This window comes from Hetaerina americana, unplaced genomic scaffold (genome assembly GCF_022747635.1).
Source record: "Hetaerina americana unplaced genomic scaffold, ioHetAmer1.1.p SCAF_5, whole genome shotgun sequence".
In the NCBI taxonomy this organism is placed as follows: Eukaryota; Metazoa; Arthropoda; class Insecta; order Odonata; family Calopterygidae; genus Hetaerina; species Hetaerina americana.
In genome coordinates this window covers 86,473,810-86,490,719 of record NW_027287095.1, presented here as the reverse complement: position 1 = coordinate 86,490,719, position 16,910 = coordinate 86,473,810, and the positions used below count along the sequence as shown (strand labels likewise).

Below are 16,910 nucleotides of genomic sequence, written 5' to 3'. Positions count from 1 at the left end.
ACATGGTAGTAAGGTCCATTACCAAAAAAGAAAGAAAGACTCGTACTTTTCCACAGATTTTATTATACGGTACAACGCGTTTCACCGACTTGCGGCATCATCAGGTACAAATATAATAAAATCTGTGGAAAAGTACGAGTCTTTCTTTCTTTTTTAGTAATGGATATTAATTACTTCCACGAAGTGAAGCCTGAAACAATAGAATGGTAGTAAGGTGTCAACTCAAGCTGGGCTTAGCTCGAATTTATCTGAGTTGAATTCTCAATCTATTAAAATGTTTTTAATATTGCTACGAAGCTCAGTCAATAAACAAAACATATCATTTAGTTTGTTCTTTCGACCTATTTGACAGTTGTTGCAGGGTTACCAACTCAAAAAAATATCCCTTAGACGAATACTAATTTTTTCCGTGTAGGTTTATGATATTTTAATGTTTATTCTGCTATTCTGGGCTGAGGTGAATCCAAAAAGCCAAACATCATTAAAATCGGTACAGCCGTTTTAGAGGTGTAACTAACATGATTTACGACTTTGTTTTAAATTAATAGATTAAACTTTTGATTATCTGTTGGCAAAAATCTGTTATGCAGATTATCATTACTATTCTCGTCCCAGGACCTCAAAATTTTCATAAAATTACAATCATAAATATAATTAAATGCTTGGAAACTTTGTAATGCTTTTACAAAAATTCAATTTTGAAATACTTGGGCTAGAATAAAAGTTAATATTTACATTTACACATTTATGTACTCTCCGTACTTTCCCATTATTGTTACCCTTGCATTCATTAGCCCTGAGAATTTCATATTCTCCTTTAAGGCAAGCAAATTCACAGTTTAACTATGAAACAAATAAGCCATTATTATCAATTATTAGTTGATTAATATTATTTTTACTATTTATTAACTAATATTATTATTACTATTAGCATTATCATCATTGGTATCATACGACAAATATGAATCTGTGTCAGCAACACTTATGACAATATTAGTCTTAGACCAATCAGTTGTTTTTCCCTGACAACGTGATCGGTTTAGTTTTGAGGAAAATATGCCCTGCTATTCACTTGATTAAAGTTCTGTGTTTTGGTAAAACCATAATTCTATCACAAAAATAGCTGAAAGAGTTGTACCATCCATTGCTAAAAACCGTGAATTAATGACAAGGAACAAAAACAGACGTTCTCCGTAAATATTTGCTTATATCATGACCATATTTTATGCACATTTTGGTCACTAATGTTTTTCAACTGTTTATATTTCATAATGCATCCGTTAGCATGGATAATTGAGAGTTGACTGTATTTAGCAGTACGGGAAATCAGCATTGACATAAAATTAGCTTACTACTGGATTTTCTGGTTAAGACAGTATCAAATGAAAAAAATGTATACCACCTTGACAAAAGCTGTTTTGTTGCAACTTGGTAGTTGAAAACTGTTATTCCATCCTTATTCATGCAAGCCAATCTTGCTCCAGCCTTGACAAGAGCACGGCAAAGACTTCCATTACCCTTCATGTAAGCCAAAAGGAGAGCTGCAAGTGAAGGAGAATCAGGTGAAAAAAATGTTTACCCATTAAAATGGTTTCTCACCATTGACAATGAGACTAAACTTCTCTAATAAGATGATAAGCAAGTGACACAAGTAAGCCTACACACACACAACTGCCCTCTATTTTAAATTTACTCAATATAACTATGGGTCCAAATGTACCTCCAAGGAAATCCTAAAATAAGGCTTCCAAAACATGTGCTTGACGGAAAGATTGGTAATAAATAAAGTCACGATCAGAGGGTATACAAAGTGATATCAAAAATGCTCTGAGAACTTGAACCTTCAAACTTCTTGCAATATAGTTACTCTCTATTGAGTATATTAGCCAATATTATTCATGTATTACTGTGTAACATATCGAACTCACTCTTGAATTATTTACCTTGTTTTAATAATTTGATGAGTGTCTTTATGAACTTATTCTAACCAAATTGGTTGATGAGTGTGCATGACAGTTTTCACTCGGGAACTCATCAAAACTTGTATTAAATATGTCCTTAAGTAACAATAATGACATTCATCTGTGTATGCAACTAAATGAAATTATGAAGAACATTCAGCCTACATTGTGCATCATATACATAGAACCAGATAAAAAGACTTTCACAAATTTTAAAAAGACTCATAAAATAGCTTAAATATAAATTTGAAAAATTTTGCAGCACACATTTCATATATAAAGCTAATCAAATATAAATTTTTCAGAGTGATTGAAGTAATATGCATGAAACACCAAGCGATTAAAATGAGGCAGCGACAAAAGTGGCTTTAACTACATTTCTTTTAAGTTACAATACTGACAGTGTCAATGGAAGGATGAAAAATTGGACAAAATCACAGGTGATGTGATTAAAAAAATATCATACGGGTTTACTGCACATATTTAACAACAAACGAGTGCATACAATCTCTGCAGCAAAAGTAGTCCATTGGTCATTTAAAAACTATAATTACCATATGCATCAGTAACTAATTTATTAACAAAAAATAATCAAAAATAACCAACACACATAGTGTAAACATAAAAACTTATGATTTATGAATGAAACCTGGAAAAAATTACCATAAAAATTAACTGAATGTCTCCATTGGCTGTTGAGATTATACCTACATTCAAGATTAGGAGCATACATTTAAGGTTTCAATTGCAAACTGAGAACAATCCAGATGATAAAAAATTACAGTGGAACACATCGCGCAACAAGTAATTTGCATAACAAGCAAAATATTGGTCCTGAAAACAACTGGCTAAACGAGTGACATTTTGCATAATAAGTGATGAGGAGAAGGGAATTCCAGGATTGATTGCATTCCTACTACTGCAGCTTGTCTGCTAGCATCTTTGCATCCCTAGTAATCACACATTTTTCTAAACTTGGGTTCAAACATATTATCAGTGATTTTCTTCTGCAAAGTTCAACAATATTTTTTGCATAGTTATAAAATTAACCCCGGAGAAAAATGCATAACAAGAAAGCCATAGGAAAATAAAAAATAACAGCAGAAATGAAAGTAAAAATCACTGAAAATCAGGAACAAGGTGCGAGCGTGGCTGATCTAGTACGTACATCAAGGATTGACCTTTTCTTCAAGAATACAGACAAGATGCAGGAGATAAATGCTTCAAATAGAGTGACAAAAGTATCTACAAAACAGTGTCGTGTTCTCTACGATGTTAAAAGGTTGCTTCTCATATGCATTAACAAAAATCAATTGTAATGTGACACCATTTACAAGAATATAATTTGTGAGAAGGGGAAAGTGATTTTCGCCAACCTAATTAATAGGATGTCAGGATCATCAACAGCCAAACAAGTATTTAAGGGGAGCTGTCCATGATTCAAGAAGTTAACGAAAAGAACCGTCATCCATGGCATTGTGAGGCATGGTGAAGCAGCAAGCTCTGAGCCAAATCCAGCACAGAAATTCAACAGTGACTTGAAAAACTTGTAACATCTGAGGGTTACCAGCCTAAAAAGACTTTCAATTGTGACAAAATGGATCTCTTCTGGAAGAATATACTAAAGCGAACCTATATTGCCACACACAGAAGTAGAAGAGAAACCATTGCGCAACCTCAAGCCAATGAAAGGCTGCCTCACACTTCTGTTTTCTGCAAATGCTAGTGGCGATTTGAAAATCAAACCCCTGCTTGTTTACCATTCACAAAACTCCAAGAGCTTTCAAGATGTGTTAAGTCCAAAATAGCTGGCTAAAGATATGTGGAGGTCACAGGAAACTTTTGCACTGTACCATGAGTATGAGGCATCACCCCAATAAGGGAGGGGTGATGCGTGTCATAAATATTTGTAACAATCATTCTGAATCGCATTTTTACCAAATATTGAAGCATTAGCAAAAACAAATGTCTCTAGACAGCTTTCTAAAATGAATCAGGTAGGTATCATAAATAATTAACAATTCATTACAATTCTTTTCTGTTTTTACAAATCAAGTTTGCATTCCTGGTTGCTTATTTACACAATAGAAGAAAAGGTGAACATGATCCATGATCCTAAACAATGTATACACAATTTTCTTTGAATAAACCTTGGGCACAATTTATTTTTTCCCACATGGAGCACATTATATTTTACATTAATTTAGATGCAAAAACTTGTTTCACTTTACGAGAAAGATCGCGGAATGGATAATGCTCGTATTATTAGGCTCCACTGTATGTAAATTTGATGCAGCTAAATCAAGATCTGACTAAAATTTGAACAGTGAAAATTAGGACATAATACGAGTAATTTCTTTGTTAAAGGTTAATTTCTTTGTTAAATGTAGCACTAAAACTTAAACAAAAACAGAAGATGCAGGATTGATACTTGAAAGTTAAATGATCGTACATGCATTAACCTATCATATCAACAAATGCTTAAGTTATGAAAATCACCCATTTTAATTGTTGATTTGCTCACAGAGTTCAAAGAAATAATCCTCCTGTAGCCTTTGGGAATATAAAAAGTAACCTCAAAATACCAATCTTATTCACAAGTACACCGACATGCTTTTATGACAATAATCTATTCATGAGAATAAGAAATAAGTTTATTCATGTTCCACATAAATTTTCAGAAGATCTACCAGGAATAATTCTCACCACACTTTATCTTGCAAGTACCCAAACATATAAGAATCAAAAAAGTATATTTCAAAGTTATAAACTAAATACAAAACTAATAAATATGATAATATAATATACAAAACTAATAAATACTAAAAACAGATACCTGTATTTCCGTCTACATCTGGCTTATTTAAAGGATAATTAGGCATACACTCCAAAAACAAGCTCAGAATGGCTGGGGCCGACATGTTTCCCTTCTCGTCAATGCCTCCGTTCCCAGGAGTGGAGACACCAGGCATTGAAGGTGCATGGTGGGCTAGGAGATGCAGTGGTGTTCTGCCCCTGCACGAGAAAGGAAACTTATTGAATGGAGGCAGAGAGCAAACTAAACATAACTAGAGAGCAAACTAAAACAAGAATACTTCAAAACAATATTAAAATATTATCTCCAGCATACATTTCCCTTAAGGGTACATAACTCTGAGAAAAAATCACAGTAAGGGTAACAAACACAAACATGACTGATTATAGTAGATCAAAGTCTGGAGGGATTTACTCTGCATTGGTCCATATTTCTAAGACAACAGTTTTGCCAACATTACAGTCTGTGGCAGGTGTCAATCAGGTCAGAAGTACTCCATTTTCAGACTGCAAACTGTTGTCCCAGAAATATGGACCAACATGGAGTAAATCCCGGTAGACTTCACTGGCCCCAGTGGCGGTGGGGTAACGTCCTCGTCTGCCAACCCAGAGGTCGTGGGTTCGATTTCCACCTAGGTGGTTTTTCCTCAACCTAGGGTTTGGGTGAATGTAATTGTCAAATTGTTATATTAATGTTCGAATTCCGATGTAAAGGTTGAAGTGCTGTTTTCGGACTAATGCAAAATAAATAATGTCACAATTATTTCCACAAATGTTAGCAAAAAAATTCAATATCTGCACACCACGAAAGCCTCCACAAGGCTCCGATGACTGGTTATAATTCACAAAACTTAGTCATCGGTAAGGAAATGATTTTCCATGAATGTACTCAATCAGCTGCAGAAGGAGAATGCCAGTAATTATTTCTTTTCTTTAATCTAGTTATTTTACAATGTTAAAATATTAGATGAGTCAAGCAAAAACATTTGAGTAATGATTATAATAAAATTACACATAATTAGTCATATCTTGAAAAAAAATATTTACTTAGAGCATAAAAACAATTCTTGATTAAAACTGATCTTAATCTAGATCGAACATCAGACATGAGGTGGCATCTTTATTGACTGCTGGTAATTGATAATAAATTTTGATGCCAGCATAGAGGGTTTTTTTGGAATAAAGAAGTGGAATGCTGTATCAGATGCACCTCCTTTCTTTGTCTTGTGGAATAATCATGGATATTCTATGCATTTTTTTAAAATAGGCACATGTTTTCCCAAACATACATGATATACGTACAACCATGTTACAGGTAAGATTTTGAGGATCATAAAATGAAGTCTACACGACCCTCTTCTGGGAATTATGCTAATACATTTTCTTTTCTTTTTTGTATGATAAAAACTTTGTCAACAAGAGTAGCCGAATCCCAAAAAATAATTCCATAGCACACTAGAGACCGATAGAACCAAAATTGGCTTTTATTAAAACTGCCTGATCTACAACCTTTGCTAGGTTTCTTAGGGCACAGGAAATTCTGGAAACTATACTCATAAATGCCTTTGTTCAATCCACTATAAAAATTCATCAAGTATTAAACCCAGAAATTTGGTAATGTTAACTTTATTTAAAAGATGATCTTGGATGTAAAATTTCATTTGAATGACTTCTTTTTTTGCTAAAATTGTACATACAATGTTTTCAAAACTTATTAAACCCTAATTATTGATGAACCAATCTCCTAACAGTACAAGGGAATTTTTTATACACTGTACTCAAGATATTACTACTTCTCGTTACTGAGCATTAAATTTATATAACAAATGTAAAGAATTATTTCCTATCTTTACAATAGTTGTTAGATCATTAATATTAATTAAGAACAGTATGGGGCTTAGTATGTTCCCTCGTGGCACACCAATATTTCTGATTGTAAAGCGAATAAGCAACTGGCAAGTGAACTGTAAGAGTAAGTACCAACAACTTCCATTATCAACCTTCAGTGTTCAAGGTATGATTTAAAACAGCTATTAGCAATTCATCTCATTCCAGAATGCTTTAATTTCAGAAAAAACAAAGGGTTATACACATAGCCAAAGGCTCAACAACAAATGCAACAATAATAATGAAATAATAGATAATAATAAATAGATAATAATGAATTTGCAACAGCAAATTCATTATTATCTAAATCTGTCACAATTTTATTAATAAAAAAAGCTGAAGTAGATCTGATATTTTTTCCTCTAAGAACCCATTTACCTCTTGCAAACCACTTGGAAATGCTGCATTTAAAACTTTTAACTTTTAAAAATACCGATCAGTCTTTCATTCATTAAATATTCAATCATTTTTTAGAAGTTAGACAGCAGCGATATCAACCAATAATTGCAAACATGCTCCCTGTCTCCCAATTTAAACAGAGGCTTAATTTTTAATATCTTATGAAGATCTGGGAACTCTTACTCTAAAACAGTATTCATTAATTATATGAACCGAAGGTTTGTTAATTACAATTCATAAATGATCGTGACTGGAATATCATCAATTCCAGAGAATGGCTTATTTTTAAAATTTCATGTAACATCCAATCATTCCTTTTCTGTGATTTGGAATGAAAAATCATAGGTAGGCACATTATACGTACAATAAAAACCTACATGATTCACATTAGTCCAGGCTTGTTTCAAGTTATGGGTTTTCGTTTGATTTTTGACATTTGTATGAAAAGTTTTATAACTTCCTTTCTTGGAATTTTAATAAGGGTTCCATACTCTTTTTAGGTCATCTTGTTGTCAACATCAAGGTTGGGGACATCACCTAATATCTTTATCCTACCTAACTCTTTAGAGTTCTTGGCTGGTTGCATTAACTTCATTAGTTAACCAAAATTTTCCGCTAGCCATTTTTGGGATAAAAAGTTTATTTGGGAAGTAGCTCTCAAATATAAGTTTAATATTTTCAAGCAAGAGTTCATAATTTTTGGGCACACATGTAAAATTATACAAATCCACACAAGATGTGTGGTGGTTTATCACAGATATAGTCAATGCTATCTTTGGAGTACAATCTTTCGTAAACCATTACAATTGCCATATTTTGGCCAGTCGCGACAACCGGTTAAGCATAGTGGTCTGATAAATTTAGATCTATTAGAGAAACATCAACTTTGTTTGCCAAGTTTTCATTATTAACTAGACAATCAATATTGCTAGGGGTGATTTCAGTTTGTCGATCAGTCTGGCGATCATGAATTTTAACAAAGTAGAACCTTAAACTATAAAATTCATTATTAATTGGCAATTTTCTCACAAAATAAAATTTAATTTTTCAATGTAACTACACTGTTACCAGGTGATAGACCTGACGATGATGTAGTTACATCGAAACCGGTCGCATTAATAAATTTTATTTCGTGGAAAATGGCCAATTTTTAATTAATCATGATTTCCATTGTATCATGCCTGAAACATCTCTTTTATAAAAAAATCAAGATGAAAGTAATTCAGAAGATTCCAAACCAAAGTAACTCATTGGTTACGTTAATTTTGACATTCTCATTTTAAAAAGAATTCAAAAACTAAACAAAGATCCACCAAAGATTATACCTCAGCTCCATGTAACAAAATCTTAAAATTCTGGCTGATACATTTGTGTCATGGCTGAGGCTTGCTGTTAACAGTTGGAGTCAAAAATAAAATGTGTATTTTGGATAAGTTCTCTTCAAATCCTATTGCACATTCAATGTTTAAGAATCATCAGTACTTTTCTCACTTCACAATTTATTTTTTGATCAAATCTTTATACAGCCTTTTCAAATGTGGGTCCAACTTTTACTGTTAATTTAATATAAACTGCTGGTTTATCTTTATTTATATTTTTGAAACATCTAGGGTTTTTATATTTTCAAATAAATACAGTTTTTAATTTTAATAGGTCTGATTTGTAATTAAAGAGTCCCCAAACTACTGAAGTACCATTTCATTAAAGTTTCAAAGTAGCACTCAGGCTATATACTCTAATGAATCATTAATGAAATTACAAGGACCATTTAATAATGTTTTAAAAATTTTAATATGGCAGTATATAAATGAGTGTATTAATTTGAAAATTGGACCAATACGAGAAAATGTTAATCAAACAACAAGTTAAGAAAATGAGATAAAAAAGAATAATTAAATAATAAATGCAAATAAAAAAATAATAATTATCCCAATGTTATTGACATTAATAGGCATCGAGAAAAGTCGCTTAGAATAATGCTGGCTTATTTTGGGCAAATTCATCAATAAAGGCTCGCCACGACATTGGCACTTAAAAGGTTTAATTTTACAAGTTCACAAAGTGCATGCAGTACTCTAAACATTATGTCTTTAGAGTTCATTGCTCATTCTAATTATTTACACAAAATTAAAAGTGCTTGGTAGATATAACAACAATCAAAGGGAAAGAAATCGTTAATAAAACAACTGACTGATCAACAAAAACTTCATGTAACTAGCTAATTTTTTCCATACTGGATCAATGCAAGTACCAAACACATACATGTCACTCTCTCAATGGGAGTCCAGCAGTCATGATGCTACACCCTGAATGTATGTTAAATAAGTAATTGGGACTTGGTATAAGGATTAATTTCAATCTGCAGAGGTTTCAATTGCATGAAACCTGGTAGGACTGAAGTTGCAAGGAACCTCAGACTGTACTTCATTATAGCAGCATCAATTTAAATATTACCTGAGATTAGTTGCCTCAGCATTTACACTTGATTCAACCAGAAGGACCCGAGTCACCTCCAAGTGGGCACCTCGAGCCGCAAGGTGAAGGGCATTGTTAAGGTCATCATCTGTGGCATCACAATCAGCACCATTGGTCACCAATGCCAATACAGCTCCAGAATGACCATTCATTGCGGCTACGTGAAGGGCTGTCCGTCTGGAAAAAATTGCAACATTGAGGCATGTATAGCACACTCTCTGTGATTACATCCATTTTACAGATCACTGGGAAAATAAATAAACAAGTTTTAATTTAACAAAAGGATATGACGGGGACCACTTCAACAGGAATCCTTCAAGCCATACACAACTTAAGCAAATGGTGGGCCTTAATATGAATTTCTTTCATTTTAATTAGTGACATGGCCTTTGAAGAAATATTTTCGATGGTGAATTCTCAGTTACAAATTCTACTCAAGTGGCTGATTGCATGAAGTTGAAATGGCTTTTCTAAATTTTTCAAGAACTGTAAGTTATCCAGCAAAAAATCACATATTATGTCTATGACTTAATTAAAAGTCACTAATGAGAATCAATACTTTGGATTTTTTTCAACGGCAAATATGAAAGATGCAAAACCTATTAAATAAAGCTTTATTGTTCTGCCAACTTGTATAAATAAACGCATTTCCACAAACTGGCAAGAAACAATTTTAAAAACTAGTGCCTATTTAAGTGACGAACAAAGAAGATTTTTTAAAATAGGCAATATTTCAACACACTACCAAAAATATTCTAAATTTGATTTAATTGGAATTTTGCACAATAAACAACATTTTATACTTGGATTTCAGGGGAGGGGGAAGGAATTCTTGGAAATATCTCTACATAATTTACATATTCAAATCTTATAAACACTTACAATCCTTAATGTATCTCAAAAATCTTTTGGCACTTCATCAGGGTTCGTGATGCTTCTGATGAATGTCCCTACCTGTGGGCATCCCTTTCATCCGGCCGAGCACCAGCCAGCAACAGATTTCGGATGGCTAATTCCAAGCCATGCTCTGCAGCCAGATGCAGAGGAGTGGACTGGCTGGCATCGCGCACTCTGGACCCCAAATCCACACCCACCGACATCAAGAACAAGAATGCTTCTAAATCTGCCTTCTCCAGGGCCAAGTGTAAGAAGTTGCGCCCCTTCTTATCATACTGTTTGAGGGAGAAGAAGAAGAAGAGAGATTACTTTGGAGATCCATTAAGCACATAAATTAATCCATCAAATCTGAAGAGCTAAGTGACCAACTCATATTATAAAAAGGAAGAAGAACACAAATTTGAAATAACTGGTTTGTTTCCATTCATGGATTAGATAACTGCATACCATGGATGTACGATACCAAGGAAAGTTTGCCAGAGAAAGAGGTGCAAGTATATGCATTACCTATACTTGGATTCATTAAAAAAAAAAAAAATCACTTCCTACCTCATTATTTATTTTTACAGCTGTGACAACAACGCTACCCATTAACAGTTTATCACAAATTTGCATCTTATAATAGCAAGATTTAATTAACAAAACTTGATCAAATATTATTTCTAACATTTATTCTTATAAAAGTTTTTTGGGGGAGTTGAAGGGATGGATAATCTCTATTGCCCCATGTTTGAGGGAGGAGGGGACAACCCCATCTCTTCCCCTGATTGATTCTAAACCTACAATCCAGACCCAAGGCTTTTAATAGTTATAATTTAATAGGGTGGTCTTAATTCAGGGTGTACCTGTCGTTCAGATGAGTGGTGTTCAAGACGTGGGCATTGATACCACAGAACCAACTGTGAAGTCATCAGTACACACACTCGTGTATAAGCAGCTTTGACCATTTAAGAGATGCTCAAAGGTGTGTCATGTGAGGTGATGAGTATCTTGAATGACTGCACTGCCAGAGGATATTCAATATCATTTTATGTATTTTTGTATTTTCATTGTCAATTGTCTAATAATAAATCGAATAAAAGTATAATAAAAATAGTATGTGATGTGAATTGCTATGATATTTTTGAATAATTTATTAACATATATTATAATATTCTAAGGCATGAAGTATCTATATTGTAAGTTATTTCTCATGTTCTTATGTACTTGTACTGTTATTTCTTATTCACAAAGTTACTGCATCGCCTCAAAACATGACTCTTTGAAGAAATATTATGGAATGTTAATTTTTTCATGTTATAATAATCATTAATCCTCTTTGAAATGTTATTTTTGATTGTGGACCACATGCCTCCATATATTCATTTCATGTGCAAGCATAACATAATTATGCAAGTTTTCTACCCTAAGGAATTGGTGTGCTGCCATATCGTTTCACATATTCCATATTTCCCGCTAAGTTTTCAAATTTCAACTGAAGAATATTTCAACCTCGCAGAACTCTCCATTGATACAACTATTTGCAAAATTGTCATGATTTCACAACATGTGAGACACCGGCTAAACCATCAACAAAACCTGTCAATTTATTAACTCTTGTGAATCTCCATAACAGGAGTTAAGTGCATCTCTACTGCTAATAAAGATGATAAACTCTCAGCTGGGTAGATTCAACCTCTAGTGCATTAATAGATTGAGATTCATTAAATCAAAACGGTTCATTTTTATCAAGCCTGAATTTTGAGGATGTCTTACCTGTTCTGATTGTAGGAAAGCCTTAAAAAGTCAAGAATTTCCTAAAGCTGGAGTATTGTCTCTATTTATTTCTTTGCATGCCTAATATTATATTTATTTGTCTCACATGCATAATGCCTTTTTTTGCTAGATAAAGTAGACTTTGATTTAACACCTTATATATGGATTTGCAGTGATGTGTGTTTATTTTCTATCAGATCTTGGGCACTCATCCTGTAGCTAACGTCTCATTGGGTGATGAATTTGAGAATAATAAAATACAAAGGTGAAAGGGAGGACTGGAGAGTAAATTTTTGATTTCTCAAGGTTTTATGAGACTTAATAGCTAGCTAAGTCCCCAAAACTCTCTTCTTGCCTGTTCAGCTGCGGTGGGCATTTTATCCAATATGGCTCTAGCGGCACGGTCATTTTTACAGGACATGGCAGCAGCAAAAGGTGAGAGTCCTGATCTGTCCTTGATGGATAGGTCAATACCTGGATGGTACAGCATTAGTGAGGTGATGGAATGATGTCCATTTTCAATGGCTATGTGTAGGGGAGTCTTCCCTTCTGCATCCTGGAATGGAATTAAATTCAGTTAAATGAGATGAACTATAAGGAATTATTGACAACATCAAAGCAGTCACTACAAATCTAAAAAAATGTTCATTTCTACAATTATGTTTATAAAACTCAAGGGGGATGCATTTTTTAAAATTATTTTCTTCTTCAAAATAAAATAACTATTTTTTAAGGTAATCATAGGTTAACGTAGGTTTTGGATGGACACAAAATAACTATTAAGAACTGATAATGGGAATAGTATATAAAATTAAATGCTTATGTTACGCAGACAAATTTCACAATTGACAATATTTTGACTACTTTGGATGCTAATTTCCAAATATGGAGTAGGTTGACATATTCCCTTTTTTACGCCCTTCACAACAAAAAATAGCATACACATCAAAATGACATTTGAAGGATAGTGGGTTTCATGCGGTAAAATGCAATATGGGGCAATTGCATAGTGAATATATTGTACAGTGAACAAATGAACTCATTTATTCATGATAAATCAATCTGGTATATCATATACGAGGGTCATCCGGAAAGTAGTACCCGTTCGTGAAATAAAGACACAAAAGTAAATATTAACAAACATAAAAAATTTTATTTGAAAGAGGATACTTTAAACTACTTCTCAACATAATCTCCAAGCAAATTAAGGCATTTGTCATAACGTGTGACAAGTTTCTGTATTCCTGCTGCATAGTCCTTCGCCGCCAGCTCATTGAGATATGCGAGGGACCCATCTTGCACAAATTTTTGCATAATGCAGATGGTGTTTAACAATTTCATGAACAATTGTTCGAGAAACATTGGGAAAATGCTCACAGATGTCATCAATTGTGACGCGCCGATCGTTCCTCACGAATTCGTCAACTGAGCTCACCAGTTGGTCTGTAATGACAGACGGTCTCCCCGAACGCTCATCGTCGTGTGTGTTCCCCCTCCCCATGTTGAAGTTGCGACACCACCGCCGAACAGACGACTCGTCCATTACATTGTCTCCATACACCTCCTTTAATTGGCGATGAATATCACATGGGCGAACGTTTCTTGCATTGAGGAATTTAATCACTGCCCTCACTTCACAACTGGCGGCGTTCTCAATTTTTTTAAACATTGTAAACAATCACAGAAACAACACAGGCAATGCTAGCGTCACGCAACTTGGCTCAGAGAAGGCAGACAAGCCACTGAAGCTATCTGACCTCGTCCAGCGGCTACTCGCGTCGTCAGCACTTCATGCGGCACGAACGGGTACTACTTTCCGGATGACCCTCGTATATAGGTATGTATATTTTATTTTACATATCACGTTTGGTTATCAAATGTAAAATAACCAGAGTGGCAAAGTAAATCCCTTTCAATGCACACTAACAACTACAAATGAGTACATAAACACGACTTTTTACAAACCATTACACATATGCTCCAACTCTTCTGCTACCAGCAAACTGAGGCCACCTAGTAGGGAGAAGCAGAACTCAAAACTTGCACATGAATCATTACTACAAATAATGGGACAGGAATTCTAGCTATCTTATTCTTCTTTAGTACCTGTCTTCCTTCTGAGAACCTTTTACACCTCTCTGCATTACCTGCAGCATCTGAATTTATAACTCTAAAATAGCTAATTAAACAGAATAACAGTGATGCTGTGGCTTACTACTCCCTACCTTCCTCACCTCCCCTCCTCTCCATGCAATAGATTACTAAAATCTCTCCTGCCGCAGAACTTTTATGAAAATATTGGGGAGTTAATAATTTGCTCTCTTTCCAAACTTGGATCCACCTTACAAACATTCATGCCTTGCTTCTTTAGGAATATACTGCAGGAAACTGCTCCATCAAAGACAAGTGGCAGAGATGAGCAAAACTTGATGGCATGACCGGAATGTCACAATTTGTATAAGAATTCTTAGGGACAATAATTACCACTCTGGAGATATCAGACACTGCACCATCTTGTGCAATTCCATTAGCTTTGAGAGAAAACATATTAAACCAGCCCTGTGCTAAGGCCATTAAATACAGGAGTTATTGCATGCACTAACTAGCATGGAATTCAGGAAAAGCAGCAATGGGAAGCCTCTGATGCAATAAAAACATGCATTGTTCAAACAAAACTACTCCTTTTAACAGTTCTCATTCCAATGAACTGGAATGAGGTGGCAAAACTTAAACATGAATAAAATACTTTTAACATATTTGAAATGAATGAAAACATCTCACTGAAACAATTGCCCTGCCATTGATCATTACCAATACAATTAAAGTGCCTAATAACTTCCTTCTCATTAATAGGGATTCATCTTAGAAAGAAATGCATCATATAGTTTCTAAATGAATTATACAAGAAATGTTAAATTGTGCCCATCTTTGAAGTCATTCCACTTGTTAAGACCATGACAGGAAATTATTCTATTATTACATGGAGATAGCAAAACCATTCTCTCAAAAGTACTGAGTGAGAGGGCCAACCTTGGCGTTAATGGCAGCCCCATGCTCCACCAATGTCCGCACCACCTCTTCCAGACCCCACTGGCAGCACAAGTGCAGTGGACTGGCTTGGTCCCTAGCCTCATCACCCCCTTGGCCCCCTGGTCCAGGCCTCCTTGCCGCATTCAGATCACAGCCGCTGAGGCACAAAGGAGAGGAAATCTCACAATCAATGCATATCAAGTCAACCTCCAAGCATTGATGACATTGGAACCCATGTCAAAAATATAAAATGCCCCATGGTGGACGAACTATTGTACATGGGGTCCTCAATTAAAAATATAAAACAAATGTCAGAGATATTTTGGTGTTGCATGTAAATGGAATGAAAAAGCACATCCTGATTTTAAATCATCATTTACGAGTACATACATTTTTGGTACAGTTTTAAAATTTACCTTTAATTAGGATAAAAAATTATGCAAAATTATTGTTTTACTAATTGAAATATTCTAGGAGTCAACATCTTTTGAAACAATGTCTGATAGATATCAGATCTAATGCATTTAATTAGTCTAAATGAGATATTTCATTAAGTTTCCTTATCTCTACAAGCATATCATGTAAGGAAAGAGAACCAAAGAGTATGAAAACAAATAGGCACTTCATGATAACAGAAGTGTTATAGTTATATCCAAAAAAGTATATTTATCTTGGAAGGCCAAGTTAGATAACTTTTTTAGAACAGGGAGCCCTGTGATGAATTTTTCCACTGCTCTCTAAAACACAAATAAAATTGCATCAATTGAAATTTTTTGCAGAGAACGAAAAATAGACACATAATATCATTGGCATCTCAAAAGTTAGATGCACTTTCACAGTAGTCATTTTTTGGCGGAAGAGTCTTTCATCCAAAAACTGGCCCAATGCAGGAGAGTAAGGCAGTCTCTCCATCACCCACCAGGACACTTAAGATTGCATTCCTACATTGTCAAGTTCAAATGATTTTTTTTCTTATTCTCCTAACAAAGTGTCATGTATTTCAAAGGGATTTATATTATAAATGGCAACATGAATTGAGTACTTATAATAAGAAAATAATTATTTAACAGCAGTATAAAATATGCCAGAAGAAATACAACACTGATATGAACAATAATATGCCAAATCTCTTTCTCTTAAATCATAATACAGACTCGAACTTATCCAGTGAGACACATTACAGCAAATAGTGATTATTTCAAGTTCTTATCTGAAGCATCCTCACTTAAGCATCTGACAGATCTTTTAACTTAGAAATGATCAAAAGCATAGGGTATAAATACCCCGATTCTATGCTATACAGGGCACGCTGCATTGTTGGCCATAAAAAGAGGAATGACATGAATATTTCTATCTACGTAAATGACACGTCAATTACAGGGTACCTCATTGATCAGCACTATTAAACCGCTTCGTGCAAGTGGGACTTTCACTTACTATCCATTAAAATCTTCCTTACACATACGAGTATCATAATAGCAAGTAAATGAGGCAGAGTGATTAAAAATACAATAAAAAAATACCATTACAACAAGCAAAAGGCACAACAATCCTATGTATTCAAACGCATATAGCAGGTTTTGAAACTTTTAAATGAAACTACCCATTACTATTAACGTGAAATATAACTTGAGTCAATCTATAATATTAATTTTTGCTAACGTATATATCAATCATGGGTGCAAAATAAAC

At 34.2% G+C, this 16,910-nt stretch overlaps 1 protein-coding gene across 1 annotated transcript in view; it reads right to left on the bottom strand.

The window, feature by feature from the left end:
* Positions 1–16,910, bottom strand: part of LOC139693993 (rabankyrin-5) — a 185,228-nt gene that overhangs the window by 4,514 nt on the left and 163,804 nt on the right. Inside the window, exons 16-21 of the mRNA XM_071592377.1 lie at positions 15,219–15,375; positions 12,544–12,744; positions 10,491–10,708; positions 9,516–9,713; positions 4,798–4,976; positions 1,403–1,541 (exon numbers count right to left, since the gene is read on the bottom strand). Of these exons, the coding sequence (XP_071448478.1) occupies positions 1,403–1,541; positions 4,798–4,976; positions 9,516–9,713; positions 10,491–10,708; positions 12,544–12,744; positions 15,219–15,375 (1,092 nt within the window). The remainder of the gene's footprint in view (positions 1–1,402; positions 1,542–4,797; positions 4,977–9,515; positions 9,714–10,490; positions 10,709–12,543; positions 12,745–15,218; positions 15,376–16,910) is intronic.